This window comes from Neovison vison, chromosome 7, assembly GCF_020171115.1.
Source record: "Neovison vison isolate M4711 chromosome 7, ASM_NN_V1, whole genome shotgun sequence".
In the NCBI taxonomy this organism is placed as follows: domain Eukaryota; kingdom Metazoa; phylum Chordata; class Mammalia; order Carnivora; family Mustelidae; genus Neogale; species Neogale vison.
The window spans coordinates 200,251,679-200,278,730 of NC_058097.1; the positions used below are offsets into that span (position 1 = coordinate 200,251,679).

The 27,052-nt window shown below is 51.5% G+C and overlaps 1 protein-coding gene across 3 annotated transcripts; it reads left to right on the plus strand.

Annotated features, from left to right (window-relative positions):
• Positions 1 to 805: 805 nt before the first annotated feature.
• On the plus strand, positions 806 to 27,052 carry POLA2 (DNA polymerase alpha 2, accessory subunit). 3 transcript variants are annotated; one of them, XM_044259652.1, is made up of 19 exons: positions 1,228 to 1,246; positions 1,358 to 1,465; positions 4,470 to 4,594; positions 5,091 to 5,170; positions 5,341 to 5,398; positions 9,784 to 9,890; positions 12,231 to 12,424; positions 13,024 to 13,112; positions 14,883 to 15,038; positions 15,656 to 15,718; positions 16,442 to 16,484; positions 19,434 to 19,558; positions 20,473 to 20,511; positions 21,178 to 21,251; positions 24,147 to 24,255; positions 24,465 to 24,571; positions 25,407 to 25,466; positions 25,702 to 25,828; positions 26,556 to 27,052. In XM_044259652.1, coding segments are annotated over exons 2-19 (1,710 nt in total). In that variant the 5' UTR covers positions 1,228 to 1,246; positions 1,358 to 1,464; the 3' UTR covers positions 26,709 to 27,052. The 3 variants fall into 3 exon arrangements, with proteins under 3 accessions (XP_044115586.1, XP_044115587.1, XP_044115589.1); XM_044259651.1 differs by lacking the exon at positions 1,358 to 1,465 and having other exon boundaries at positions 806 to 1,246; XM_044259654.1 differs by lacking the exons at positions 1,228 to 1,246; positions 1,358 to 1,465 and adding an exon at positions 1,482 to 1,719.

Here is a 27,052-nt window from a genome sequence, read left to right on the forward strand (position 1 = left end):
TTCTAGAAAGATCCTACCAGGGGAACACGATGTCTAAGATTATTTTTCCAAGCTGAGCCAACAGCTCAAAGACTTAAGAGAAACTTCAAGGGGAAGGCCACCTTTTCATTTTACTTCCACTCTCTCCCTCTTAGTGAACCATTTTCATTCCCAAGTTTTCAGTCGCCCACCGGGAACTGGGATTTCCACCGAGAAATCCCAAAGGCAGCCAAACCTAACGTACGTAGCCGAGCAAAGGCATAACTTCACCTTTCCACCAAAATGCCCCAGGTTTAGAAAACAGACCTATCCTTGTGGCCGGGCCCAAGCTGATAACCATTGAAGATAATCAAGCGGATTCCCTAACAAAACCACTTTTTTAATATAAGTGAGGACAGGCCGAGTGCAGACCGGGACAGAGACGGAACGACACGCGCCGGGCACAGCGGCTTTGGGAGGTTGCGGGTGTGTGCACAGCTGCGCCTGCGCACCAAACCACAGGACAAAAAGGTGACGAGTCTTGGTCACGGAGCTTGGCCCAGCAGGAGGTGCCAAAATATAGGCAATCACGGCTGGCACCCAGACGCGATTTAAGGGATGCAGGCCAAGGACAACGCGCGCCAGAGCCCAACTTTGGCGCCCTATGAGACACAACTGCGCAGCCGCCATGAAGTAGGCGGACCGCTGGGCGCACGAGCGGGCGTGTCGGCGTTTGTGCGCACGCGCCCTTGGACGCACGGGGGCGCGCGACGACTGGGAACAAGAAGGAAGCAGAAGGGAAGGGGCGGGGTTTAACCCGTCTCGCGCATGCGCGCGCCGTGCAAACCATTTGGCGGGTTTTCGCTGGTTGCGCTGTTCTGTTCTGTTCCAGTCCTGGAGGTGTTCCGTGGTAGCTTTTAGGGAGCAGGACGTTCTCCCCAGGAGTGCGAGTTAACGAACTTTCTGCTTCCTCCCTTCGGGCGCTTGGGGGCTCCTCCCACATTAAAAAGAAGTGTTTCTCCGTGGCTGAGGCCGGGGCCTTCCGACCGCCGGAGGGCTTGGGCCATTTGGTCCTCTTCCGTCTCGCTCTCTGTGAGGGTGCCTGGATCCGAGGAACCTCGTCCTGCCCCTCAGTCTCCACGCCGTGGGTTCCTGGAACTCAGGTCGGAGCTCGGTGGGCCGGTCCCACGGCTTCCCTGCGGGGTCACCATGAGCGTGTCCGCCCAGCGCCTGGTGGAAGAGTTGCAGATCTTCGACGTAGAATGCGAGGCGGCTCTGACCGAGAAATGTGAGTCCCTCGGCCCCGCGCCGCCCCCAGCCGAGATCCGCGCTCCCGCTCGGTGTTCCCAGTCGCCTAGAACCCCAAAGGGAACGCAGCCAAGTTTCTCCCCTCCCCTAGATCAAACCTCTTGCTGTTTGGGAGACGAAGAATTAAACCAAGTCTTGCGATATGGGATGTAGGGACTTGGCAGCGTTTGCAGTGTCCTGCTTGGATCCCAACTCAAGAGTAAGGATATGAAGCACGACTTTAAACCCGCGCAGTTTCGGAAAGGTGGAATTTGGGGCCGTGCCAGGATCAGACTAGGCCCGGTGGCGCGAGTTGTGAAATTCTTTAAGCCTCCAAAACAGAACAAGAGCCGTGGGGGTTTTGAAATGTAACTTTTTATTCGTGGCTCCTCCCTTTCCAGCCTGGCTGTAAACTTCTGATCCATCACTTCTCATCAAAGCTGTTGGTGGTCTGTGCAAATATGAACCCTTGAGGTGGGTTCCCCAAATTGAATTTTAGCTCTGATAAAAAACGCTGGGGAGCTTGTCAGTTGTTTACAGAGGCAGAAACAAACCAGGAGATGGCTAGTCTGTGAACCCCAGTCTCCTCTCCTCGAGTGTGGGTGCTCCCTCTTACTGGTCAGGCTCTGGGGCAGGAGATGTCAGAAGCAATGTCTTGAGAGGTGTAGAGTTCTCAGTTTCAGAATCGTGATGAACGTGCCCCTGCCCTAACTATTCGTCAACACTTAGAACTTCTTTTTTAATGTGTAAAACCGAAATGCAAACATGTTAACTTTCCGTGAGATACCAGAATTCTCCAAGGTCTTATGCCCAGTGCATTCTTTTCCAAAATGCTGTTGCTTTTATCTCACAGAACTACTTTGGCAGTGGTGTTAGAATTCTAGGCTTTGAATTCATAATTACTAACCTCAGTGGGACTTTTAAGTTTGCCACCTTCTCCTTTAAGGTCCTTCTGTCCCACTCAAAGCTGATGAACTTCTTGTCTCACCAAAAATGTAGAAACAGAAAACTTCCACCATTCCTTCTTCACACCTACCTCTCCTGCTGCCTTATTCCAATGAATAAATTCTCCCTATTCCTAGCAAAATCCAGACCCCCCCAACTAGAGTCCTAAATCCCGTTCCTTCTCGAACCTTCTTACGAACATTGCTCCAGTAATTCTAACCTCTTACATGTTTTCTATTTTTCTCGCTATAAGAGTTTTTCTCCTGATAGCACAGTAGTATGGTTCTTGCTCCGCTTTTAAAATACTCTGTTGAGGGGCACCTGGGTGGCTCAGTGGGTTAAAGCCTCAGCCTTCAGCTCAGGTCATGAGCTCAGGGTTCTGGGATCGAGCCCTGCATTGGGCTCTCTGCTCGGCAGGGAGCCTGCTACCCCCCCACCCCCCTCTGCCTGCCTCTCTGCCTACTTGTGATCTCTCTCTCTGTCAAATAAATAAATAAAATCTTTAAAAAATAAAAATAAAATACTCTGTTGAACCCATTCCCTCTTCCAGTTCTTTCCTCCCCAATTACAGCAAACCTCTTCAAAAGGGTTGTCTGTATTTGCTGTCTTCAGATTTGTCCTCCTTAAGCGTGTTTCAGTAATCTTTTTCATCCCCAGGGCTTCTCTGAAATTGCTTCTCTCAAGGTCACCAGTGACCTCAACCTAGCTAAACTCGGAGTGACTTTTCAGTTCCCATCCGGGGTTAGCATTTGACACCGTTTGCCGTGTCTTCTTTGAAACACGTTTGTCTCTTAGCTTCTCAGACTCTACACCTACTTGTTCTCGTATCTTGCTTGTCACCGCTTCTCAGGCATCTGAGTCCCAGATGCACACACTTCCTTAGGGAATCCCCATGTGTTGCTGATGATTCCCAGGTGCCTGTCTTAGCCTGGACCACTTGCTAAACTGCCAGCTCACCTGTCCAGCTGCTAGCTGGGTGTGTAATGGGCACCTCGAACTCCATGTGTCTAAAAACCAAGCTCCTGTGTGTCTTCCCTTTCCTCATAGGACTTCCTGCTGCTCTCTTCCCCACCCTTCGAGGTGCTCAGCCTGAAAACCATCTTTGATTCTGTTTTTTCATCAGCAGCAGCAAATCCCATTGGCTTTACCCTCACGATGCTTCCTGTGTGAGGTCCAACCACTTCTCCCCACACCTCACTGCCCCCACCTTGGTCCAAGCTGCCGTCATTGCTCGCTTGCACTTTGCCACGGTTCTCTTAATTGGTTCCCCTGATGCTACCCTTGCCCCCTTCGCTCTCTGCTTAACACGGCATCCAGAGTGACCCTGTTCACCGGAAGCTGGGTCATGTTACCATCCTGGCTGAACCCTCTGGTGATTTTCTAAGTTGCTCGGGGTACTAACCAGGGTAATTATAGTGGCCAACTATCTGCACCCCCTTGAACTCCTCGTCTGTCTCCTTCCTCACTGTGTTCTAGCCATAGTGGTCTTGCTGATCTCGCTTCTGCCTCAGGATCTTCGCATGAAATCTCTTTCCCTAAATACTGCATGGCTCGCTTTCCACCTTCTCAGCGAAGCCTTCCCTAATCCCTGTATTGAAAATTACCAGTCCCTGCTCCCAAACCTCTGATCCCTTCCCCAGCTTTCTTTTTCTTTGTAATCTTACTTGCCTATTTATTTTTTTTAAGATTTTATTTCTTTGAGAGGGGGAGAGAGAGAGAGAGCAAGGGAGGGAGGGAGGGGCGCCTGGGTGGCTCAGTCGGTTAAGCATCTGCCTTAGGCTTGGGTCATGATCCCAGGGTCCTGGGGTCAAGCCCACATCGGGCTCCCTGCTCAGCGGGGACTCTGCTTCTCCCTCTGACCCTTCCCCCTCTTGTGCTCTCTCTCTCTCTCACAATCTCTCTCCCTCAAATAAATAAATAAAATCTTAGAAAAGAGAGCGTGCACAGGAGGAGGGAGAACTAGACTCCCCGCTGAGCAAGGAGCCCGACCTGGGGTTCCATCCCAGGACACTGGGATCATGACCTGAGCTAAAGGCAGCTGCTCATCTAACATAGCACAGATTTTACTTCCTTGTTTTCTGTCTCCAAGACTAAGCTTTGTGGAGATAAGGATTCTTCTCTGTTGTTCACTGCTCTGTTCTCATGCCTGGAACCGGGCCTGGCACCAATGGGTGCTGAGGAAACACTGACTGAAGAAATCAAAGACTGTTTTCACTTTTCCCGGGCGGAAGCTGCAAGAAACGCCCTGTGGTCTCCCTGCGCTCTTTCCCTTCCCGCAGTGGTGGAGCTGTGCCTGCTGTACGGACAGAACGAGGAGGGCATGGTAGCCGAGCTGATCGCCTTCTGCACCAGAACGGGGAAAGTTGGCCTCACCCCAGACATCCTGAACTCTTTTGAGCATGAGGTAAGAACAAAATGTGAGGAAACTAATGATGAAATTCTCCATTCCTCCTCTTCAGGGGGAGGTGGTGTGAGACGAGTGTGGGCTTCAGAAACACAGCTGATCTCTGGCCCCAGTGTGCACGGGGGCAGCCAACATAACCTCTGTCCCTGAGCGTCCGTTTCCTCTGCTGTTACTGGTTCTAATAACCCTTTTTTTTTTTATGGTTATTGTAAGAATTAGACGAGAGTGGGTCAGAATCACCTAAAACAGTATGTTGGGTGGTATGTAGGCCTTCAGCAAATCGTTGGTGGTGGTGTTAGCTTTGAGCGTTTGCAAACAGTCCCAGGAGAACTCTTCTTTGCTAGCCTGCCGTGCATTGTCTTGACTTAACTCTTACTTGGAGGAATTTTATATATTAGATTGTATTTTGAATGCCTGTTATTACCTCACAGCTGTGGAGCACACCTCCTCTGTTACTTGACTATGGAATAATACATTATTATCTTTTATTCCTCAGTGTCTGAGCAAAAAATCGGCCAGAGCGCCCAGGGATGGTGGGCACGCTGGAGCCAGAGACATTGTTTCCATCCAAGAGTTGTATCCTTTCCTGCTGCTGGTCTTTATAGAAAGCTGGGTGCTGTATCTTGTAATTTGCGTAATTTAAAAGCAAGTAATAATAAGAGTACCTACTAATCGGCTTTCTTGTTTAATCGACCCTTGCCTTCGATTTTGGGTGGAAGTCTGTTTTTCCTGAGCACTGTTTGTAGAATCGAAGTGGAGGAAGAAGAAGAGAGCCTCTTGGACTCCTACACCACACCCTCTAAGGTCAGTCTGTGTTGGAGAGCGCTTCCCACGAGTAGCCTTTTTCTTTATTCTTAAAACAGCGTCACGACATTTGAAGTTCTGAGGGAGAAAAGGAGCCACCTATACAGTTCCTGCTGTGTTGCCACTTACACGTCGTCCTTTCCCGTCACAGGCATAGCCGTGTTTACATAATGGCAGTCCTTGGAACCATAGAGCTATCCTGCCTTTTTTCAACTAGCATAAGCATCATAAAATGTTCATAAATACAGTTTCTCCATTGTTACTCTTCGTAAAAGTTGCAGAGCGTTGTATCCGGTGCAGGTGCTGTGACTGAATGCTTCAGTTCCGGTGTTGGATCCTAGCATGAGGGGTAGGCTGGGGTAGTGGGATAGTATTGACGTCAAAGCCTGTGTCAGAAGACCTAGAGGACCTCGGGTGAGTTATTTTATCCCTCTGAGCTGCAGCTTCCTTATCTCTAAGATCCCGATGCTTCTGTTCATTTACTGAGCAGCTGCTGTGTGTCAGGCTCGGTACCAGATGCTGGGAGAGCAGTGGTGGACAGAACAGGCACGGCTGGGCTCTGCCCTCAAGAAGCTCAAAATAGGGGCGCCTGGGAGGCTCAGTAGGTTAAAGCCTCTGCTTTCGGCTCAGGGCATGATCTCAGGGTCCTGGGATCGAGCCCCGCGTCAGGCTGTCTGCTCATCAGGGAGCCTGCTTCCCCCTCTCTCTCTGCCTGCCTCTCTGCCTACTTGTCATCCCTGACAAATAAATAAATAAAATCTTTTTTTAAAAAAAAGAAGAAGAAGAAGAAAAAGCAGCAGCTCAGGGGCGCCTGGGTGGCTCAGTGGGTTAGGCCGCTGCCTTCGGCTCAGGTCATGATCTCGGGGTCCTGGGATCGAGCCCCGCATTGGGCTCTCTGCTCGGCAGGGAGCCTGCTTCCCTTCCTCTCTCTGCCTGCCTCTCTGTCTACTTGTGATCTCTCTCTGTCAAATAAACAAAATCTTAAAAAAAAATAAAATAAAAATAAAGAAGCAGCTCAAAATAAATTCGTAGAAATCTATAAACACGGAGGAAGCCTTAATTTTTCAAAGTCCAGTTGCATCGTGAGGAAGAAGGCAAGTAGTTTAGGTGTGCCTGTGGAGAGCAAGAAAGCTGAAAACACGCCCTGTGAAGTTGCTGACACAAAACAACTCATTCACCAGCCCTCTCCCCTTGTGCACCGGGACCTGTTGCCACCAGGTGCTTGGCACTGTCCTCTCCTGGATGAGCGGGACAGTTGCCTGTCCTGGCTGCTTTCTGCTGTGTCCGCTTCTGAGCCATTCACACAGCAGCCACCGTGTGCCATCTCCTTTCAAACACAGGATTTGCTGCTCCCCGCCCTCCACCGTCTCCCCCATCTTCCCCCGATAACATCCAGAAGGTGTGTGAGGGGCTGAGTTGGCCCCACTCCCTGTCCACTTCCCTCTCCTCCTCACTCTGGCGGTCTCTCTGCTCTTCAAACACCCCAGACATGAGTCCGCCTCCTCTGTCCCCTGTCTGAGGGAACAGACCCACCGCCCAGAGCAAGCCTCTCCTCTTTCCCGCCTTGGTTTCCTTCTCTTGCTTTACTTTTCTCCGTGGCACTTACTAACATGAGGCAGGTTGTGTATTTACTGCTCTGTGTCAGTCTGTCTCCCTGTGTTAGAACAGAAGCTCCCTGAGGGCAGAAACGCGGCTGTGTTTGCTGCTGTTTTCCCAGAGCCTGGCGTGTTAATCGTTGTTGAAGGACAGACCTTCCGAGTAAGGACGGTGGCTTGGCTCCCTAAGGAGCACCACCAGCTGGGATTGTGGGCCCTGGTGAGGCTGCTTCATGTGACGGCCTCACAGCTCCAGCAGGTGCGATCTGTCTGTATGTCCAGAGCTGAGCGTGTTCTTGGGGACTGACTCCTGGTCACCCAGCGCTCTGTGGACTGACGCGTAGGTCAGATACAAATTTACTTGGTTTCCCAGGGGGTTATATGCCCTTCCAAGGACAGAAATGCCATCCCAAGGATGCCCGTTCCTGCCATGGACGCTCAGTTAGGAGTCACAGCCGGTCACCCCGGAATCAGAGTTAAGTGGGTTGGACTGAAATGAACAAACAAGATGAAAGACGTGTGGAAAGCCCAGAGGAGATGACATGAGGGTCTGGCCCAGAGGAACGTGAAATACCTAGAATCATACCTATCCCAGGAAACTGCTCAGTCATCGTTAGGCCGTACATCAGTGGTCTCCTGACTGCGTAGTCATGGGGCCAAATGTTGGCCTTGCCCCTCACAAACAGTGCACAGCGAGCTTGCCAGACCCTTGTTGGGTCTCCGAGGCAGGCGTGCCCATGGTATAGAGCCCAATGTCCTGGTGGCCGCCTCCGATCATCATTTAATGTTTGACTTATGCAGTTAACAACTGTTCTGCCCCTGCACTTGCCATAAATCCCCTGGTGATCATTCCACTTTCCACATGTCCTGCCTGATCGGAGGGAATAGGTTAGCCTGCGGATTTGAAGTTCCCGTGCCACCAGCATCGGCTTTCTAGTAAATGAATAAATTGGCAACCTGGGCTATAATTTGGGTTTCTGGGTGGTGTGAGAATGTGCTTGCCCCAGGATATGAGAATATGGTCTCCTCGGTCCCGGCATTTCTCACTGCAAATGCCTAGACATGCAGCGTTAATAGCAAATCTCTTGAGTGTGGTTAGAGCGAGCACGTCCCTGAGAAGTCCGACAGGAGTTGGTCTGGTGACACCATCAGGTTTGGCTGCAAGCGCTGAGGACAAAGGCCATGAAACTGCCCTGTCTCCCATCCTCTCGCCATGTCCTGGGAGACGGACTGTCCTTCTCTTGAAATACCCCCTCCTAACCTTGGACCTAGAGTTCCACAGCCCCTGTGGATTACAGGAGTCATTTAGGATATTAGTTTGAGGGGCGCCTGGGTGGCTCAGTGGGTTAAAGCCTCTGCCTTCAGCTCAGGTCATGATCCCAGGATCCTGGGATCGAGTCCCGCATTGGGATCTCTGCTCAGCAGGGAGCCTGCTTCTCTGTCTCTCTCTGCCTGCCTCTCTGCTTACTTGTGATCTCTGTCTGTCAAATAAATAAATAAAATGTTTTTTTTAAAAAAAGATATTAGTTTGAGGAAATACACCAAAACCGTAAAATCTTACCCATCCTTTGGCCCAGTAATTGTCCCTAGTCAGAATCTCTCCTAAGGAAGTAATCTGAATTATGGGGGAAGCCATCTGTGTGAAGATGAGCATCGGCATTATTTAGGATCAGCCAAAGGTACAAGCACCCCTTCACCCAGCAGTAGAGAAGTATTCACGTCAACTCCTGTGTGTATCAGTTTAATCACAGCTACTAAAAAAGGACAAAGTTGGTGGGAAAATGTTCATAGTTAATATAGTGTGGAAAAAATCAGTATAGGTAATATTCAAATAAAGGTTTATATTTAAACTAAGATTGTAAATATTAGAATTCATATATTTTTTAAATTGGAAAAATGTGAAAATCGCAGAGAGGAGTGTTAAAAATTGGTTATTGTACAAGAGCGGTAGCATCAGGGTCTTTTTAAAACCTAATTTCTGTCTCAGCTACTTGATAATGGCCTTGCATCTGTTCTCCAGTGTTTGACCCCAGTCGTCACCAGCAGGAGGCTGTGGTGACATGACTTTGGTGCGCAGCCAGGAGGAGCCCAAGGGCAGGGAATCCTCTGCAGAGCAGCCGGCCTCCTGGTTGCGGTCCCGGCAAAGAGTTTACTTCTGCTCTGCCCCAGTCAGCCGTCCCAGACTCTGGAAAGCAGCAGACCTCGGAGCCGCGGGCCTCATCCTCCATCCTGGGTTTACTTTGGATTCCTGTGGTTGAGCAAAAGCCCGAGGACAGGAGTGACCATCAGTGAGGCGTTCGCTAAACACTCAGACTTACGAGCTCAACCATGCTCTCTTCCCAGAGTCATTTCCCTTCTCTAATTGTGAAAACGTGCAGGGGATTTTGCCAAAATGAGTGGTAATGTGGTCCCACCCCTTGTCAGGAAAATGTGTCTGTGCAGATTAAAATTTCTAGCTGTTCAGAGCAAAGGAGCGGGGAAAAAAAGTGACCACATGAACAGTTTGACAGGACAGATTGCCGGCCTGGCAGTCCTTTCTGGGAAATGTTGATCCTTTTTCATAATTGCCTTCAAAATGAGGACAGGATTCCGATGGATTTGGTGATGGCTGCTGAAGATTTCTATATGGGATTTTGCTTGGAGATGGGGCCTTAAGAAGGGAACCAGCCCAGCCCTTCCTTGTGCCTTTCACTCGGGCACCGACTGTGCTTTTCTTCCTGAGTGGCCGTACCCTCAGGTAGCAGCTTGGGTCTTCGGTGACTGGGATCTCGTTTTCTGTTTTGTTCCTAGGGTTCTCAGAAGCGAGCTATCACCACCCCAGAAACCCCCCTAACAAAAAGGACTGTGTCTACTCGGAGCCCCCATCAACTCCTTTCGCCGTCGAGTTTCTCTCCAAGGTACGGATCAGAATGAATGCAGCTGCCGGACAGCGGGCCGGCTCTCCCCTTTCTGTGGTTGTTGGGGGACCGACCCTCCGGAGTGAGGGAGTCCGTGCAGGTGGGCGTGTGGCTCTGGTGTCTGGCTCGTGGCTTACTGCTGTCTGCCCGCACTGCCTTCCCTTCCTGTGTGGAAAATTACTGCGTCTTCCAGTCGTTAAGGAAACTCACTTTCCACCCACTTTTCTGGGGCTCATTTCCCAGATCAGGAACAGATACCTTCTCCGGAAAACAACCTGTCTATTCAGAAGCCCGTGAGTCTTGGGAGTCTTGCCAAGGGAGACAGATAGGTTTCCATCTGCCTCTGTTAGTTCTGTTGTTGTTGGGTTTCTTCTCCTTGTTCTTCTTCTTTTCATCTATAGTATCAACTTTTTCTTTAAGATTTTATTTATTTGTCAGAGAGCACAAGCAGGGGGAGTGGCAGGCAGAGGGAGAGGGAGAAGCAGGCTCCCCGCTGAGCAGAGAACCCGATGTGGGACTCCGTCCCAGGAGCCTAGAATCATGACCTGCCTGAGCCGAAGGTAGACGCTTAACTTACTGAGCCATCCAGGCGCCCCCACAGCGTCTATTTTTCTAAAAGAAAAACACGTATCTGTGTTCATCTTGTTGGAAAACCTGCTTATTGTTCCTCTCTCAGGTTACAACTAGTTTCTGAGAGTTTGCATGTCGCTGTGCGTCTGCGTGGACTTAGTTGGCATTTTTATCCGTGCTGCCACCTCTGCACGTAAATCCACAAAGATCACTTGTGATTTTTTTGAAATCCGTAAATGACATGTCTCCTGTTAGCACATTCCATAGGCGATGGCCCTGCTGGGGGAAGAGAGGCTTGATGCTGCCGCGTCAGGCCAAGGACCCGTCACGTTAACCGTTTAGGGAAATTCGAACTGCTTGTGCCGTGGTCCCCTTGTCGACAGAGCAGAACTGAAGATTGTCCAGTTCTGCCGCTTGAGAGAGGAGGTGACAGCGGTCACTCCAGAAAAGCGGCCATGGGACTTGGAAGGACAGTTTCCCTAGCATGATCCCCTCCTGCTTTCGGGAGTTCTCAAATGGGTTTGGGAGCTTTCTCGACGTACAAGGGCATCTTTGAAACTTGCTGGGTAGAGACAGTTGTCATCAGCCGAGCCAGCACGGTGACAGCAGCGGTCCCTTGAAGTGTCCTGGCACTAAGGGGCCAGCAGTGATGGCTGTCCCATGGGGCCGCTTGGGGAGGAGCTCAGAGAAGGCGGCCCTGCGCGGCCTCGGCAGTTTTTAAATGCACGCTAATAAAGCTGACCTCAGAAACTGGTTTTGTAATTTATGGAAGTAACCTGTAAATTATTCACGTAGAGGCAGCGCAGGGCCTGAGCTCATTAACTGAGCTCCTCTCCCATAGCCTCTGTGGGAAGCAGGAACCATGGCTCCAGTTTCGGTATCGCCCGTGAAACTGTTGCCTGCCGAGCTCGGGTCCTAGGGGCAGACCGTCTGAAAGCGAGCTCGCTGCCAGCTGCGTTCCCAGCCAGGGGTGGGAGGCCCGCACGGCCTTCCGGGGAGCTCAGTGACCTCCGTGTTCTTGTTTACCAGGCGGGCCGTGGAAATCCGAGCGCTTGTCAGCTGGGCCTTGGAGAGTGGGAACGGTTGTCCACCAGCTGGCTGAACTCCGTACAGCCCCATCTGCACACACGGGGGAGCTGATTAAGTCCTGTGACCTTCATTTCAATGTGGTGTCTACCGTGAGCTGTGTTGTGCCGTATTAGAGACGCACAGCAACTTTGGGCTTATCCACAGCCGGGCTCTAGGGTATTCTAGTAAGTGCGGGAAAAAAATCATAAGAGAGGCCTTTGAGTGGCTCAGTTGGTTGAGCGTCTACCTTCAGCTCAGGTCATGATCTCAGGAACCTGGGATTGAGCCCTGCATCAGGCTCCCTGCTCAGCGGGGAGTCTGCCTCTGTCTCTGTCCCTCCCCTGCCTGTTCCCTCTCTTTCTCTCTAATAAAAAAATCTTTTTAAAAATTGCAAGAGAGAAAAGAAAGTGATACTTCAGACTCGCTTTTTAATCAATCCAGAGTTCAGTTTGGTTTTCCTTTGTTTAGCTGTAATCCAGGAGAAAACCTTTTGAAATATGTTTCTGTCTCTAAGCTTACCCTCATTCCTGAAATTCCTTAAAGGTCTGGGTATATCCAACCCTATTAAGCTGATAAGATTTATAAAATGTGAGGCCAGCTTGACGTTTCTCCAGTCCCCCTTTCCAAAAGGTTACCTCATTTTATTCACCTCACACTTTAAATAGAAACTCGGTAATGTGTATCTGTTTTGCTTCCAATCAGTGCTACTCCCTCTCAGAAATACAGCTCGAGAAATAACCGAGGAGAAGTGGTTACCTCCTTTGGTTCAGCACAGGGAGTGTCTTGGTCTGGAAGAGGAGGGGCCGGTAACCTCAGCCTGAAGGTCTTGGGGGGTCCAGAGTCACTCACCAGGAGCTACAAATCAATGTTCCAGAAGCTTCCAGATATTCGAGACGGTAATTGTTTATCTCTTTGCGATTCTGGAGAATATAAAACCACCTGGAAAGGCGTAGAGTAAGTAACACAGCTTTAGCTAGGCCGGTAGAACAAGTTCCAAGGTCTCCTTTGAATACAGAAGTTCGTAGATGTCCTCAGGATGCCCCTAGCAGTGGAGGGACAGGACGTGACCCTCTCAGCAATTCTCCCAAGTCACTCCGCGTCCCTAAAGAGAAAGCACATAACCATTTCCCGGTGACAACCATTTGAACTGTGTAGAAGGCAATGAAAATCAAAGACATTTATGGTGTCTTCCTTGTAAAGAATGGAAGATTCTCCAGGTTGGACTTGACTTGCCCTAAACCTCACTGATGACCAGAAGGAAAGGAAGGCTGGGTTGTGGGCATCCGTGCTGACTCTCGGGGAGTGTGCCACGTGATCTGTGGCCAAATTTCAGCCACTAGATACTGGGAGATTGGCTAGGGCTTTAGCAGGAAGTCCTGGGCACCTCCTACTTCTGTAAATTGACTGACTTCAGTATTTTACAATGCGCTGTATCTTCTCCCCTTACAAGTGGAATGTCCTAAACACAATACCTTTTCCCCCTCTGGGCTTTCAGTTCTGACCTGTAAGATAGAGGAACTTGGCTGTGAACTCAAGGAACATTACAAGATTGAGGCTTTTGCTCCTGTTCTGGCCCCAGCTCAAGTAAGAATCGTTCTAATAGTCCTTCCTAAATAATACTGTAATTTTTTAAAAAGATTTTATTTATTTATTTGATAGAAAGAGATCACAAGCAGGCGGGGGGGGGGTTGGGGAGGTGAACAGGCTCCCCGCTGAGCAGAGAGCCCAATGTGGGGCTCGATTCCAGGACCCTGAGATCATGACCTCAGCTGAAGACAGACTCTTAACACACTGAGCCACCCAGCTCCCTAATATTGTATTTTTAAACTAATGGTAAAAAGGCATCCTTGCTCCCTTTTTTACTTCTTTTTTTTTTTTTTTTTTTAAGATTTTATTTATTTATTTGACAGACAGAGATCACAAGTAGGCAGAGAGGCAGGCAGAGAGGAGGAAGCAGGCTCCCCGCAGAGCAGAGAGCCCGATGTGGGGCCCGATCCCAGGACCCTGAGATCATGACCTGAGCCGAAGGCAGCGGCTTAACCCACTGAGCCACCCAGGCGCCCCTTTTTTACTTCTTGTCTATGTTCTAGTTAGAACATCTGTCTTGGTCGAATTTGATAACATTTTCTTTGCACTTGGATTAGGGTCTTCTACATAAGCAAAGACTGAGGCCTTCTCCTTTTTAGTGTGAGACAGGTAGCCCCCTGGAGATTTCCCATGGATAGAAGTGCTCAGTGATCAGGTTATGAGGGCAACAGCAAGGATAGGGTCCAGGAGCAGTGACCCATAGTCGCTCCCCTAATTTGGTGTCTGTCCTTGCGGATCAACCATTGCCAGCAATATCTTTAATTGTGGTTTAATCTGGCATATGCTCCAGTGCTTTCTCTCTGAAAATTTTTTTTTTAAGATTTTATTTATTTATCAGACAGAGATCACAAGTAGGCAGAGAGGCAGGCAGAGAGAGAGGGGGAAGCAGGCTCCCCGCTGAGCAGAGAGCCCGATTCGGGGCTCGATCCCAGGACCCTGGGATCATGACCTGAGCCGAAGGCAGAGGCTTTAACCCACTGAGCCACCCAGGCGCCCCCCTGAAACATTTTTTAACCTAAGGGGAAATGTGTTCTAGAAGATTCCTTAAGGCACTTCTGTCATTGTTTGCATTCAGAGAAGATTGACCACTTGGGGATGATACACAAAACATGTCATATAAGGAAGTTTGGGAGGAAGCAGTGGAGGGGAGGCAGCAATGCACGGTCTTGTGGGGAAAGATTGGACTTCCTCAGTCTGCCCCCAGGAATGGGAACAGGACAAAGGAAGCCAGAGAGAGACATTTCAGCTCAATTTGAAGAAGAATTTCCTGTTAAGAGACAATACGGTGTGTGGTTAAGGATATGGCTCTGGAGCCACACTTCAAACCCAGACTTGACCCACACTTTGACCTTAATTAAATTACGTAACCTGTGGCTGATTTCTCTTTTTTGTAAAGTGGGTCCAGAAATAGTGTCCTTTTCATCATCATTGCGAGGATTAAACAAGTTAATACACGTAAGCCTTTAGAACATGCCTGGTATTCAGTAAGCTCAAAAGACGTGAACTGTTAATGTTTGAAACTATCTAGAGATGCACTGGGCTGCCTTGGGGCGCAGGAACCAAGTTTGTCTTCACTAGAGATGCCCAAGCTTAGGTGACCACTTAGAGGGCCTCAAGCAGTGGGTGGGTGGGCGGACCAGATGCCCTGAGAGTCACTGGTGATGCTGGGTGGCCGGCCAAAACAAGTCCTCCGCTGTCCATTCTGGTGACCCCAGATTTCGAGCTCCTGCCCCCAGGTCTGTCACGTGTATGTTACATCTTCGGTAGGAGCCCATTACTCTGCTGGGCCAGATCGGCTGTGACACCAATGGGAAGCTGAACAGCAAGTCCGTGATTCTCGAGGGGGACCGGGAATATTCCTCGGGGGCTCAGATTCCAGTGGATTTATCTGAGCTCAAAGAATATTCTCTGTTTCCCGGACAGGTGAGATGGGACGCATGCGTGCTGTGTACTCTGTAGCGTGTATGGGGGCGGTGGTAGGATGAACATGGCGTCCGGGCTGCCTCACACTCTCCTGAGGTGTGGCGGGAGCACTGGCCCGAGGGCAGACACCAGTGTACAGATTCCAGATTTCCCCGAATGCTCTGACCTCAGCCCTGGGACCTGCTTCCGGGTTCAACCTCCATCTCCGCCCAGCACGGCCTGTCACTGTGGGCCAAGCTCCTTATCATCTCGAAGCAGAGTGCCTTCGTCTCTAAAGTGGAAATAATACTTCTTACCTCATAGAATTGTTAGAAAAAATTAGATCATCCATATGGAACATAATTATTATTACTGGCACAACCCTCTTAATTTGTTTTCTAGAAAAATACCCCCAAGTTTCTAATTATAAAATGAGATAGGTGCACTTAGTACTTAATAGATGTTTTTTTAAGTGAAATACCCCCAACGTGGGGCTCAAACTCATGACCCCAAGACCAAGAGTCGCATGTCCTCCCCACTGATCTGGTCAGGTGCCCCAGTACCTTCATACTTTTTAACTTTATCAAAATAGTTTTATTGCCGATCTCTTGTCTCCCATTCTACTTCTTGTTCTTCAGGTTGTAATTATGGAAGGAATCAACACGACTGGTAGAAAATTTATTGCCACCAAACTCTATGAGGTACGAGGGTGACTACACCCACTTCCCTCCTCCTCTGCTGTAGATACGGTATGGGCCGTTCTGTCCGTCCTGGAAACACGGGAGAACCTATTTATTTGCTTCTCAGTCCTCTAGCTATAGACTGGGACGCTACCTCCGGGCCTCCTGCAGACCATTTCTGCAAAGGGCCGTACGGTAAATATCTGAAGCGTGACAGGCCTTATGGTCTCTGTCACGATGACAGCTTTGGTGGCTTAGAAGTGCCATAGAAGCATGCAAACCAGCGATTGTGGCTAACTTCGTGAAAGCAGGCGGTAGCCAGATGGGCCCCAAAGCCCCTAGTTTGCCAGCCTCTGCTCTAGGCAGCAGTCCTCCACGGATTTGCAAATAACTAGAGGGAAAGTGGCAGATTCCCTGCTCTTGGGTTTTGCCTAGAATCCTGGGACTCTGGGCACCTGTGCTCTCGCACCTTCTGCTGGGTGTTAACAAGGTTAGCCGTGACCTTCCATTACCTGGGTTTCGTTGCCGCTCTGTGCCATATAGGAAAACGGCAGGAACTGTCCGTTCTGTGAGCTTTGAGCTCCAGGGGGCAAGACTGAGGCCGCTTTCCTCCTTCCACACCTCAGCCCCCCCTCCCCACCTGCCGATGCCCGCAGTTCCCCACCCACATTCAGGGCCCACCCCCTCCCTTTTTTTTTTTGTTCAACCAGGAACTCAGTTCAGCTTTTCTCCTCTGTTTTTAAGGGTCTGCCACTTCCATTTTATCAGCCCACCGAAGAGGATGGAGGTGAGTGTGGGTTCAGACATTGTTCTGCTCACCACGAGGGTGGAGGAGGATCTGGGTTCCTCGGGCCCTGAGAAAGCTGCAGACCATGCCTGGCAGCACCCCAGGGAGGCTAGGAAGGACAGTGGGTGGGCGGCTTCCCGGGCCCTTGGAAGGCCAGGGTCTGAGCCCAGTGAGCCTGGGTTCTGGCTACACGAGGCATGCCATCTGTGTCTGGAAGTTACTTTGTAAAAGACCAAATGGGAATGGTTTTAAAAGGAATTTCTTTCAATGTGCTGTGGGATCCTAGTTGGGATCCTGGAAGAGAAAAGGGACATTATGGAAAACCTAGTGACCCCCAAATAGTCAGGAATTAACAATAATAAGCCAGAGAGAATTCCTTCATTGCAGTCCGTGGGGATTGGGCGGGAGGGGACGGAAGGCACGCCCCACATAGTGTGATCTCACCATCATGACCTGAGCTGAAGTCAAGAGTCAGATGCCTTTTTTTTTTTTTTTAAAGATTTTTATTTATATATCTGACAGAGATCACAAGTAGGCAGAGAGTCAGGTAGAGAGAGGAGGGGGAACAAGCTCCCCGCTGAGCAGAGATCCCGATGTGGGGCTCGATCCCAGGACGCTGAGATTATGACCCAAGCCGAAGGCAGGGGCTTTAACCCACTGAGCCACCCAGGCGCCCCCCCAAAAAAAGATAAAATTTCTAAGGAGGCCTGGAGTTATTTGGTAACTAATCTGGATGGGAAAAGACAAAAAGAAATTCTAACAGACTGCTTCAGAATCATTTAGAGCATTTTTGGAAGGAAAGCAGAAGACTGTTGAGGACTCTTAGTGAGAAGGCCGACCCAAGGGTATTGTCAGCACCCCATGCCCAGTAACGGGGTGTGATGAGGGCGTTCTTGGCGATGGACCTAGAATCAGGAATGAAATTTCAGGGTTTAGGACGTTGCACGTTGCATCAGAAGACCCATGTTTTTGGCAACAAACCAATGAACGTGGTGGTATTAGATCCACTGTGCATGGCGAGATGAAACTTACGTGGCTGAGATGCCCGGAGCCTGAGCCGTGTGCCAAGGAAGCCTCTGGAAGCAGTGGAATTAGTTATGAACAAACAGTTTTAACCAAGGTACTGAGATATGAACTTGGAGACGCAAAGTAAGACATGGGCCCTGGTCTGCTGGCACTTGCTCTCCTCCAGGGTTTCCATCTGCTGTAGGCTCCTCAGAACCAGATTTAACTTTGTCCCCTGCCCTAGCACAGGGTGAAACAGACTCTTCTCCCTGAACCCTCAATCCCGCTTCACGGCATTCCTGCTCTGGTAGACGAGTAATGGCCTACTTCCTCGGACGGGGACTGTGTTTCTCTCTACAGCAGAAGGGACTTCACAGGTGTCCTTTACTTAAGAATCCTGAGATTATCCTGGGTTGTCTGGGTGGGCCCAGTGTCCTCACAAGGGTCTTTGTAGGGAGGAGGCAGAACGATCCACATCAAAAGTAGGAAGAGTGGGCTGGCTGGGAAGATGGAAGAGGGGTCCTGAGCCAAGAAATGCAGGTGGCTTCTAGAAGCTGGAAAAGGCAAGGAAACCTCTCGCCTGGAGCCTCCAGAAGGAATGCAGCCCTGCCAGAACCTTGATTGTGGGACTTCTGACCCCCAGAACCATAATCATAAATACGTGTTTGATTTCAGTCACTAAGGTTGTGATAATTTGTCACAGCAGCCATAGGAAACTAACACAACTCCATGTTAAGTCAGAGATCTTTGGGTTTTGTTGGTGTAAGCTGCAGAAACCGGTTCAGACTAACCTAAGAAAGAAAAAGAGAATTTGTTAGGGGAAATCCAGCTAGCTGTAGCGAGGACGGGGAGCTAGAAATGCAGACTTTGGAGCAGCTCTAGGTGTCCGGCCAGCAGGAATTCCCCAGGTCTCATCCAGTTACCTCTGGCCGGAATAGGTCAGCTCCGCCCTTTCTTCTCTTCTTGAATGATTCACCTCGAGATTCCAGAAGCAGAGAGGAGAGTATGGATGGCTCAGACTGATCACACACCTGGCTCTTGGCTAGGGGACAGCATTACACCTAATTTACAGTCCCCCGGACTGCCTGGTGGAGGAGAGAGAGGGCTGGCTCTCCCAAAGGAAGGCCAGTGCTGTGGGGAAAGGGTCGTGCGAGACAAGTAGCCAAATGTCACACCTCGGTACCCCATACGGGAATCCCAGGCCGAACCTCACACCCAGCCCTTCTTTCTCGACTCCTCACTGGACCACGTTCCCCAGCCACCCTGGACCACAGATGTTCCCTCAAACCGCACACTCTCCAGGACGCTGCCCTGCCCTTGCTCCCGGAAAATTCTACTTACAAGCATAAGCAAAGTGAAATAAGCCAGTCACAAAAAGATAAATAGTGTATGGTTCCACTTACGGGAGATACTTAGAGTAGCCAGAATCCTAGAGACAGACAAGAGAATGGTGGCCAGGGTCTGGGAGAGCGGGGGTTTGTGTTTAATGGAGACAAGAGTTTCGGTTTCACGAGATGAAAGAGTTCTGGGAATGGATGTGATGATTGCACAGCATTCTGCATTTATTTAATGCCACTGAAATGTATACTTAAAAATGGTGATGATAGCAAATTTTATGTTATTTGTGTTTTATCATAATAAAAAAATTGGGGAAAGGCATGAGCAAATCTCACCTTGATCAGATCTTTCCTGATTGCTGCTTCCTCCCATTGCCCACGTGTGCTGCTGGCAAACTGCCTGTCACTCCCTAGTTACTTGCTTACTTCCCTTTCTCTAGCAGCTGGCAGAGCATTCTTTGTGGATGGGGATGAGATCTTGGATTCCCAGTATTGTACACATAGGGAGACTCAATTAATTGAGTCCTGTGGCATTTTTCCCTAATTGTCCTTCCTTCCACCATCCCATTATCTTCTAATCAATACCTTATGATCCTTTCTGTCTTAGATTTTGAGCAAAACATGGTCCTGGTGGCCTGTGGCCCATACACCACATCCGACAGCATCACGTACGACCCCTTGCTCGATCTGATCACCATCATCAACCGCGATCTGCCGGATGTCTGCATCCTGGTAGGACAACCTCCTGGGACAGCTTCGCTAGGGGAGGCACCAAGGGGAAACTGGGGAGGAGACCTTAGAAAAAGGCCCAGGGGAGTCTTAGTGGCTCAGTCAGTCAAATGTCTGATGCTTGGTTTCAGCTCAGGTCATGATCTCATGGTTGTGAGATCAAGTCCCCATTCAGGCTCTGCACTGAGCATGGAGCCTGCTTCCGATTCTCTCTCCCTCCCTTTCAGCTCTTCCTCTCTCTCTCAAATAAAGTCGTTTTTTTTTTGTTTGTTTGTTTTTTTTAAAGAAAGGCCCTCTAGGGGTGCCTGGGTGGCTCAGTGCGTTAAGTCTCTGCCTTCGGCTCAGGTCATGATCTCAGGGTCCTGGGATTCCGCCCCACACAGCAGGGAGCCTGCTTCCCCCTCTCTCTCTGCCTGCTTTTCTCTCTACTTGTGATCTCTGTCAAATAAATAAATATTTTTAAAAAAAAAAGAGGGCGCCTGGGTGGCTCAATGGGTTAAGCCGCTGCCTTCGGCTCAGGTCATGATCTCAGGGGTCCTGGGATCGAGTCCCGCATCGGGCTCTCTGCTCCGCAGGGAGCCTGCTTCCTCCTCTCTCTCTCTTTGCCTGCTTGTGATCTCTCTCTGTCAAATAAATAAAATAAAATCTTTAAAAAAAAAAAAAAAAAGTTTAAAAAAATAAAAATAAAAAAAAAAGAAAGAAAGGCCCCCTGTAGGAGACAGCACACCTGGTTAGGGGGCCCGGGCGGCCTCCCTGCATCCAGGGTCACGGCTTTGCCTGTGATGTTCGCTGGGCATCCCAACCCCGTCTGCTGTCCAGAGGGACAGATGGACCCTGGGCAGAGAACCACTAGGAGAGGGTGTGTTAAGGCGCTCCCGGACACGTGTGGTTCTAATACTTCGTTTCTCTATCTGCAGCTTGGACCTTTCCTGGACGCAAAGCACGAACAGGTTGAGGTAAGTCGAGGCTGGAAGGGGACGTGCCAGATACTTCCCTCCCGTTGAGCCCTCACTCTTGTTTCCATATTCTGGAGTTTATGCAGCCTTTGTCACAAACCTAAATTAATCCCTGCAGCTAATCAGAAAAGCACTGTAGCAAGGCTTTTTTATAAAGAGACTGCATTGGAAGGCTTCATGTCACTAGAATGCAAGGCCCGTTTGGAAACTGGGGAAGGAAATACATGTCTATGAGTCTGGGGTCTTCATGTGATGCTCGGTCCCAAGGCCTGAGCACGCTTGCACAAATGCAGGGGTCTGTGGCTCACTAAGCTGCTACCCTTGGCTCCAGGACCCCCATCTTGCCGTCCTTCGATGCAGAAAACACAAAAGGCCCTTCCCGGGACATCCCTGTGGCCGATTGTCGGTGCCTCCTGCCCTTTGTCTCAGGATGTCGCACCTTCCACAGGAAGGATTTCAGAGCACTGTTGCTTCTAGTGTTTCAGCTTACGTTATAGAGGATGAACTCCTCCCCCCACCTGCCTTCCTGCCCCCAGACAGACTGCTCTTGAGGACAGAGACCACGAGCGTGTGTCTTTCATCGTTGTCTGTCCTTCAGCTCCTCGCTAGGCGGGTCAGTGAAGGCCGGTGTCTGCCCTCTGAATCGTCTCCTTCCTTCTCTTGCAGAGCTGCCTGCTCACAAGTCCGTTTGAAGATATTTTCAAGCAGTGTCTGCGGACAATTATCGAAGGGACGCGCAGGTCAGAATTGAGACTGTTGGACAGAGCCTCACGCTGCCCGGGTTCCCCGCGGCAAGAAGTAACGGTAGCTCCTGTCCCTTCATCCTTTTGAACTCCAGAGATCAGATCCCCCTCTTGACTCCCAAGTGCATGGACGCCGGGCTTAGAGGCATCTCTAAAACACAAAGATAAACACACTTGACAGGAAGAGGCTGCACAGACTTTCGCTCTTCCCTTGCTTGCCCTTTGCTTCCTTCCTTTTGTCACTCCCTTTTGTGTAAACTCCTATTTCCTGGGAACCTTCCCAACTGATTCTGAGAAGTGTTTGATGAGTTCCCCAACGAAATCCCCGGGGGCCCCAAGCATCTCGCTGCATGAGTGATTGTTTTGGGGTGAGTCCAAGTCCTTCCCCAGAGTCTGAGCTGCCCCACGCTTCATGGGGACTGCTCACGGCCGAGCAGGCCACGGGGGGCGTGGGGGATATTAGATCCTCGCTGTAGACCAAGGGGCAGGAACTGAGGAGAGACATGCGATTCTAATTTGAGAGAAAAGGCACTATTCCAAGAAAAGTCCCAAACTACAAGTAGGAAGTTACTTGGGAAGCAGATGTCCTCACTTCCTGCCCTCTTCCTCCAGGGCCTGGGTTTGAGGGGATCTGGTACAGGTGATGGATCTTCTCTAGGGAATCTGCCTGCCTGTGGCTGAGCTCAGAGAAAATAAACATTCCTGAGGCTAAGCTTTTAAAAACAAGTCTGTAACAAAGGTGGTTTTTAAACCAAGATGTATAATCTTCTGCCCATTCGCTGTGAGAACTGATCCCAGAGTTGATTAGTCGTAATACTACCTTCTTGCATCGGCAGCAAGGCCGGTCTGGCAGGCCTCAGGGACTGAGGAGAAGCCTCCCTAGCTTACCTGGGGCTCAGGGGACTGGGCCTGCATCTGGGTCTGCCCCTTCCTCACTCCCTCCCTTAAGTGAAGTTAAGACAAGTGCCTCCCCTCTTGCTGTTTGTCCTGACGCAGGCCAGACCTGGGGAGCACCTGGTGCTCCTCAGAGATGCCCCTCCCCGCCCCAGCTGCCAGGAGCAGGGCTGGTGTCCTTGTTCAGTGGGGTCCCCTGGGGATGATCAGGGACCATGTAGCCATGCCCCAGCAGGCCGGGTGCGCTCAGTGCGACATCGGGTTCTGTTTTTGGTTCCTCGCCCTGTGTGGTGGTGACAGCCGTGGAACAAACAAAGAACAGACTGGGCCTTGTGACTGTGGGGCTAGCGCCCAGCGCTGCCAGGCACTTTCATCTGCAGCCAGCGTGCACCCCAGGGCATGGGGAGCTGCCCCGCCCTCCCCAAAACAGTATATAAGCACTCCGTGCTGGGGGAATTTATTTTTATCCCTGAGAGATCAGACGTACAGAGCTGATTATCAGTAAAAGCCAGAGCTCGTGGAAGTGCCCCCTGCACGGAGAGCCGAGCTGCCGCCGAGCAGCAACCCTGCAGAGGGAGCGGCTGTGGGGACCCTCCCACTGCCGTGCACGAGGTTGTGCAATGCTCAGCATAGTTGGAATTTTCTTTCTGATCCCTCCCCCTACAGCCGCTTCACAACCATGAGCAGGAGGGCTGTTTCCTCCTTAACCATTGCTCTTCCAGAACGTCCCTGAAGCAGCAACCTTTAAACAGGGCCAGTGGTATCTCCGCCCTCTGTGTCCCTCCTGGACTGAGTACACCCCACCCCCACCCCCCGCCCCGGGCCTGGAGCTCAGCTGGTCCTGGGATGGTCCGCCCTGGCTTCGGGTGACTTGATCGTGTACTTTTCCATGTCACAAGGACGGTAACTGTTGACCAAAGTGGTCCCAAGGTCCTGGTTTCTGTTGCACACGTCTCGGTTCACACTCTGAGCAGGTATGACGGTTGACAAATGTGCCAACAGTCACCAATACCTTTCTCCCATAGGACAGGCATCTACGGAGCTGTACCTGCATCTGGGAAGGCCGTAGAGTTTAAGCAAGAGAGGGAGCTGGCAGTGGGCACTGTTGGAGGGGTTTAAACATGCCCTCAAAGTGACACTGGGTGCCTGTGTGGTTTGTAGTAGGCTCCCTGCCAAGCACAGCTGAGGGAACCAAGGAAACGGGATTTTTTTTTTCCTTTCTTCTTTTGTGTGACTGAGGATAAATCGTTGGGTCCTAGAGTTGAAGGTTTTTCTTCGCTCACATGTTGAGCCCTAGAGATCCCCCTTCTGCTTCCATCGAAGGAAATCTCTGTTTGCCGTTGCTATTAAATAGTCCCGTCAGTCTGGCTAGCCAGTCTGCTCAGAGAAACTTGGAGCATCGCTTCCCTGTGGGAGAGGGAAGGGCCTTGGGGAAAGGCCGCGTGTGTTCTTCCCCATCCCTCGGGAGGTGTGTCTGTGACCCTCCGTGTGTGAAGCAGTGTGGGGGTCCGGCCGGCATGCCTGGTCCCTCCCTGGGCAAGAGTGCCCCCGCCCCACCGGGTCAGGGAGACCCCCGCCTGTACGCCACGTGTGTGTGCAGTGTGGAGTCAGAGGTTTGCTTTCCTATCTGACTGCAAGGCCCTGATTCTTTGGTCAAAACCTTGTCTTTCTAGATCTTCTCTAGCCCAATGTCAGCTCCTCCTTTCTTTCCCACCACACGTGCCGTTGCCCCAGCGGCACACCACACAGAGCTGGGAGAAAGCGTGTCCCGGGTGACCCGAGCCTCACTGAGGTAGATGCGCGGGAGTGGGACCAAGGTGCCTTGTGCTCACGGTATCCCGTGGGAAACGGCCTCTCTCCTGCTAGAGTTCAGCTGGGAAATTCCTCCCTGGCCGGGGGCCCTTGTCCCGAGCGCGACGTTTGCCGTCTGTCAGCCAGCTGTTCTAACTCCGCGGCACTCGCTTTTCTCCTTCTCCTGACGGTTTTCTGACAAAGCAGCTCTGGCTCCCGCCTCGTCTTTGTCCCGTCTGTGAGGGACGTGCACCGCGAGCCTGTATACCCGCAGCCGCCCTTCAGCTACTCCGACCTGCTTCGAGACGACAGAAAGGTAGCAGCGCCCCCACTCTGGCCCCCGAGTGGAGGGTGGATGGGCCTGACTCTTGAGCATCTTTCTTTAACAGACAGATGTATTTGTGATTTACTGTCCGTTGGTTTGGCCCCCCTTTTGGTGGTCTCCCCACCCCTGGGAGGCCCCTCCACTGTCCCCCTGACATGGGCAGGACATTTCTAAGTTGGGTGCACAAATGCTCGTTTCAGCGAGTGCAGTTCGTGTCTGAGCCCTGCAGCCTCGCCGTCAACGGAGTGATTCTTGGCCTGACGTCCACGGATCTGCTGTTCCACATGGGAGCCGAGGAGATCAGTAGGTGGGGAGCACTTCTGGCCCGGCAGGCAGGACACTGGCTCTCTGGACTCCGGGCCTTTCTTCCATCAAGAAAACCACGGGGCTGGTTGGCAGAGCCTTGACTGGGAAGTCCTCAGAGCAGCGCTTTGTGCCAGACCCTTGGGCCATTCACGTTTGTCTATTCCCAGAGGGAGCGACGGGGTCGGTCTCTGCTCGCACTTGTCTGTGGCGTTGGAGACCCCGTAGAGCCATGGCCCTGTGTCTTTGCGCTCCGTTTCTCATCGTAGAAGTTTATCTCCTTTTCTTCACCCCCCACTCTCGGGACCTAAGCAGGAGGGGGTGTCCCTGCTCGTGCAAGTGAGCTGCAAAGCTGCTCAGCCGGCCGTCGGTCTGCAGAAACTCAGACCTAGCCTGCTTGCTGACAGGCGTCCGGCGGTTCCGCCATCACGTGTAAAGCCGTGCGTGTGTTAGGCAAGATGGGTGTGTGCTTGCTGGCTGGGGTCCGAGGTGCAGGGGCCCCCTGACTTCACGCTCACCGCACGCTGGTGCGCTTCTTGCACATTCTCGCACATTCTCGCACACTGCGGTTTTAGCCAGCGGCTTCCATGGTCTTGATCACCTGGGATGCCTGCTCTCTGCCTTTTCAGCCCGGTGGCCTGCTCCCCTTCTCGGGGGGAACAGACCCAGCTCTTTGTTGGAGGGGGTCTTTCGACTTCCCCCGAGGTACCCTCTCATCACTGCCTGTGGGCCATGGAGCTTCTCCCCGGTTTATCGAATCCTCAGGTCCTCCCCAAAGAGACACGGACGCTGAGAAGCAAGGCTCTGCATTCCATTTCTTGCTTCTCTTGCTTCCCCAGTACTTCTGGACCTTCGGACAGACTCAGCCGAATCCTCAAGCACATCCTGACCCAGAGGAGGTGAGCTCGCTTGTGGGGCTCTCTGACCAGCACAAGTGTGCTTTGGGGTCCGGTGCTTTGGCAGATTTGATTACGAGCACCTTCCTTGGGCCACTACCCGGGAACTCTCCCCCCGCCACCTCTGTGATGACAAGCCGGCCTTCTGTCCCCCAAACACAGGGAGGAGCGGAGAGACGGTGTGGGAAGAGGGGCCCCCAGCCCCGCCACTGCTGACTCCTTCTCTCCGTCTCTGTAGCTACTACCCGCTCTACCCTCCCCAGGAAGACATGGCCATTGACTATGAGAATTTCTACACCTACGCACAGCTGCCCGTCACCCCGGATGTCTTCATTATCCCATCAGAGCTGAAATACTTTGTGAAGGTAGGTTTGAACTCTGCTTTTTCCCCAGAAACACCAGGACCCGTCTGACTTTCCCTTCTAGACCGCTGGTCCCCGCTCCTCATGCTGGGGACGGTGCTCCTTTCTTGAAGAGAGGTGATAAAAGGACTGGAAAATGAATCTTTTAGTAAAATGTTTGAGTAAAAGCCGTCTCCCTGCTCCCATGTCCCCCCCGGGTGTTCAGCTAACCAGCCTGGGAGCCCCAGGGGCAGGTAGGAAGGTCCTCACACAGTGGTTGTCATGTGGGGCCATATCCGGGAGACCTGGGGACATTTCACACGTGCACTTGCCTGCCCCACTCCCCGGAACTCGGATGTGACCTCTGGAAAGGACTCCGCCATGAGAACTTTGAAGAAGCCCTTGGGTCATTCTCATCTCTGCCACCGGAGGCCCCGGCTCCCGCCCCGGGGGTGGATCCCTCCGGATCCACCCAAGCCGGAGCTTTCTTGGCCAAATCAGCTAGTGAGACCTCAAGAGGTAAAAATGTGTTCCACTGTTGGAAACAATAACCAGGTCAGGTTTGTCTCCTAAGCTGGGGAGCTGATTGTTACGCTTTTTTATTCTGGTTCAGAGGCTCAAAAGGAGCTCAGGGCTTTCCAATAATAAGTTAACAGATTGGACTTGAGATGTGTTCCGTTGCCTTCCACTCCTCTCTGGGGTCTGTTGGGTGGTTCCAGCTTTCTCACGTCTGCCCCTTTCCTTTCCCCAGGATGTCCTCGGCTGCATCTGTGTGAATCCTGGGCGCCTCACCAAGGGGCAGGTGGGGGGCACCTTCGGCCGCCTCTTCCTCAGGAGGCAGCGGGCGGCAGACGGGGAGGGGAGGCGGAGTCCGTGCGTGGCCGCCCAGGTGGTCAGGATCTGAGGCCTGGGCGCTTCCTCGTCCCCCGTCGTGTGGTGCTCGCGGATGTCCGAGAGCCCAGGAGCGGCCCTCCGCCGGGAGCCAGGCCACTCAAGGTGGGACGGCGGACAGTCACCTAGCGCAGGCAGGCTGCAGGGCACAGGCCCAGCACAGCTGGACCCGGACCCTGACCTGCAGTCGAGCTGCTCTGGAAGAAAGCTCTAGCTTCTTCGTGGACACACAGAGCCCAGGGCAAACTGGCTGTGGACGCAGCGTGCTCGGAAAAGGCCAGAAGGCTTGGTGATCTCTCGGCGGGAATCAGACACAGAAACAACTTTTGGAGAAATAAAAGTAAATTCCGAGGGTGA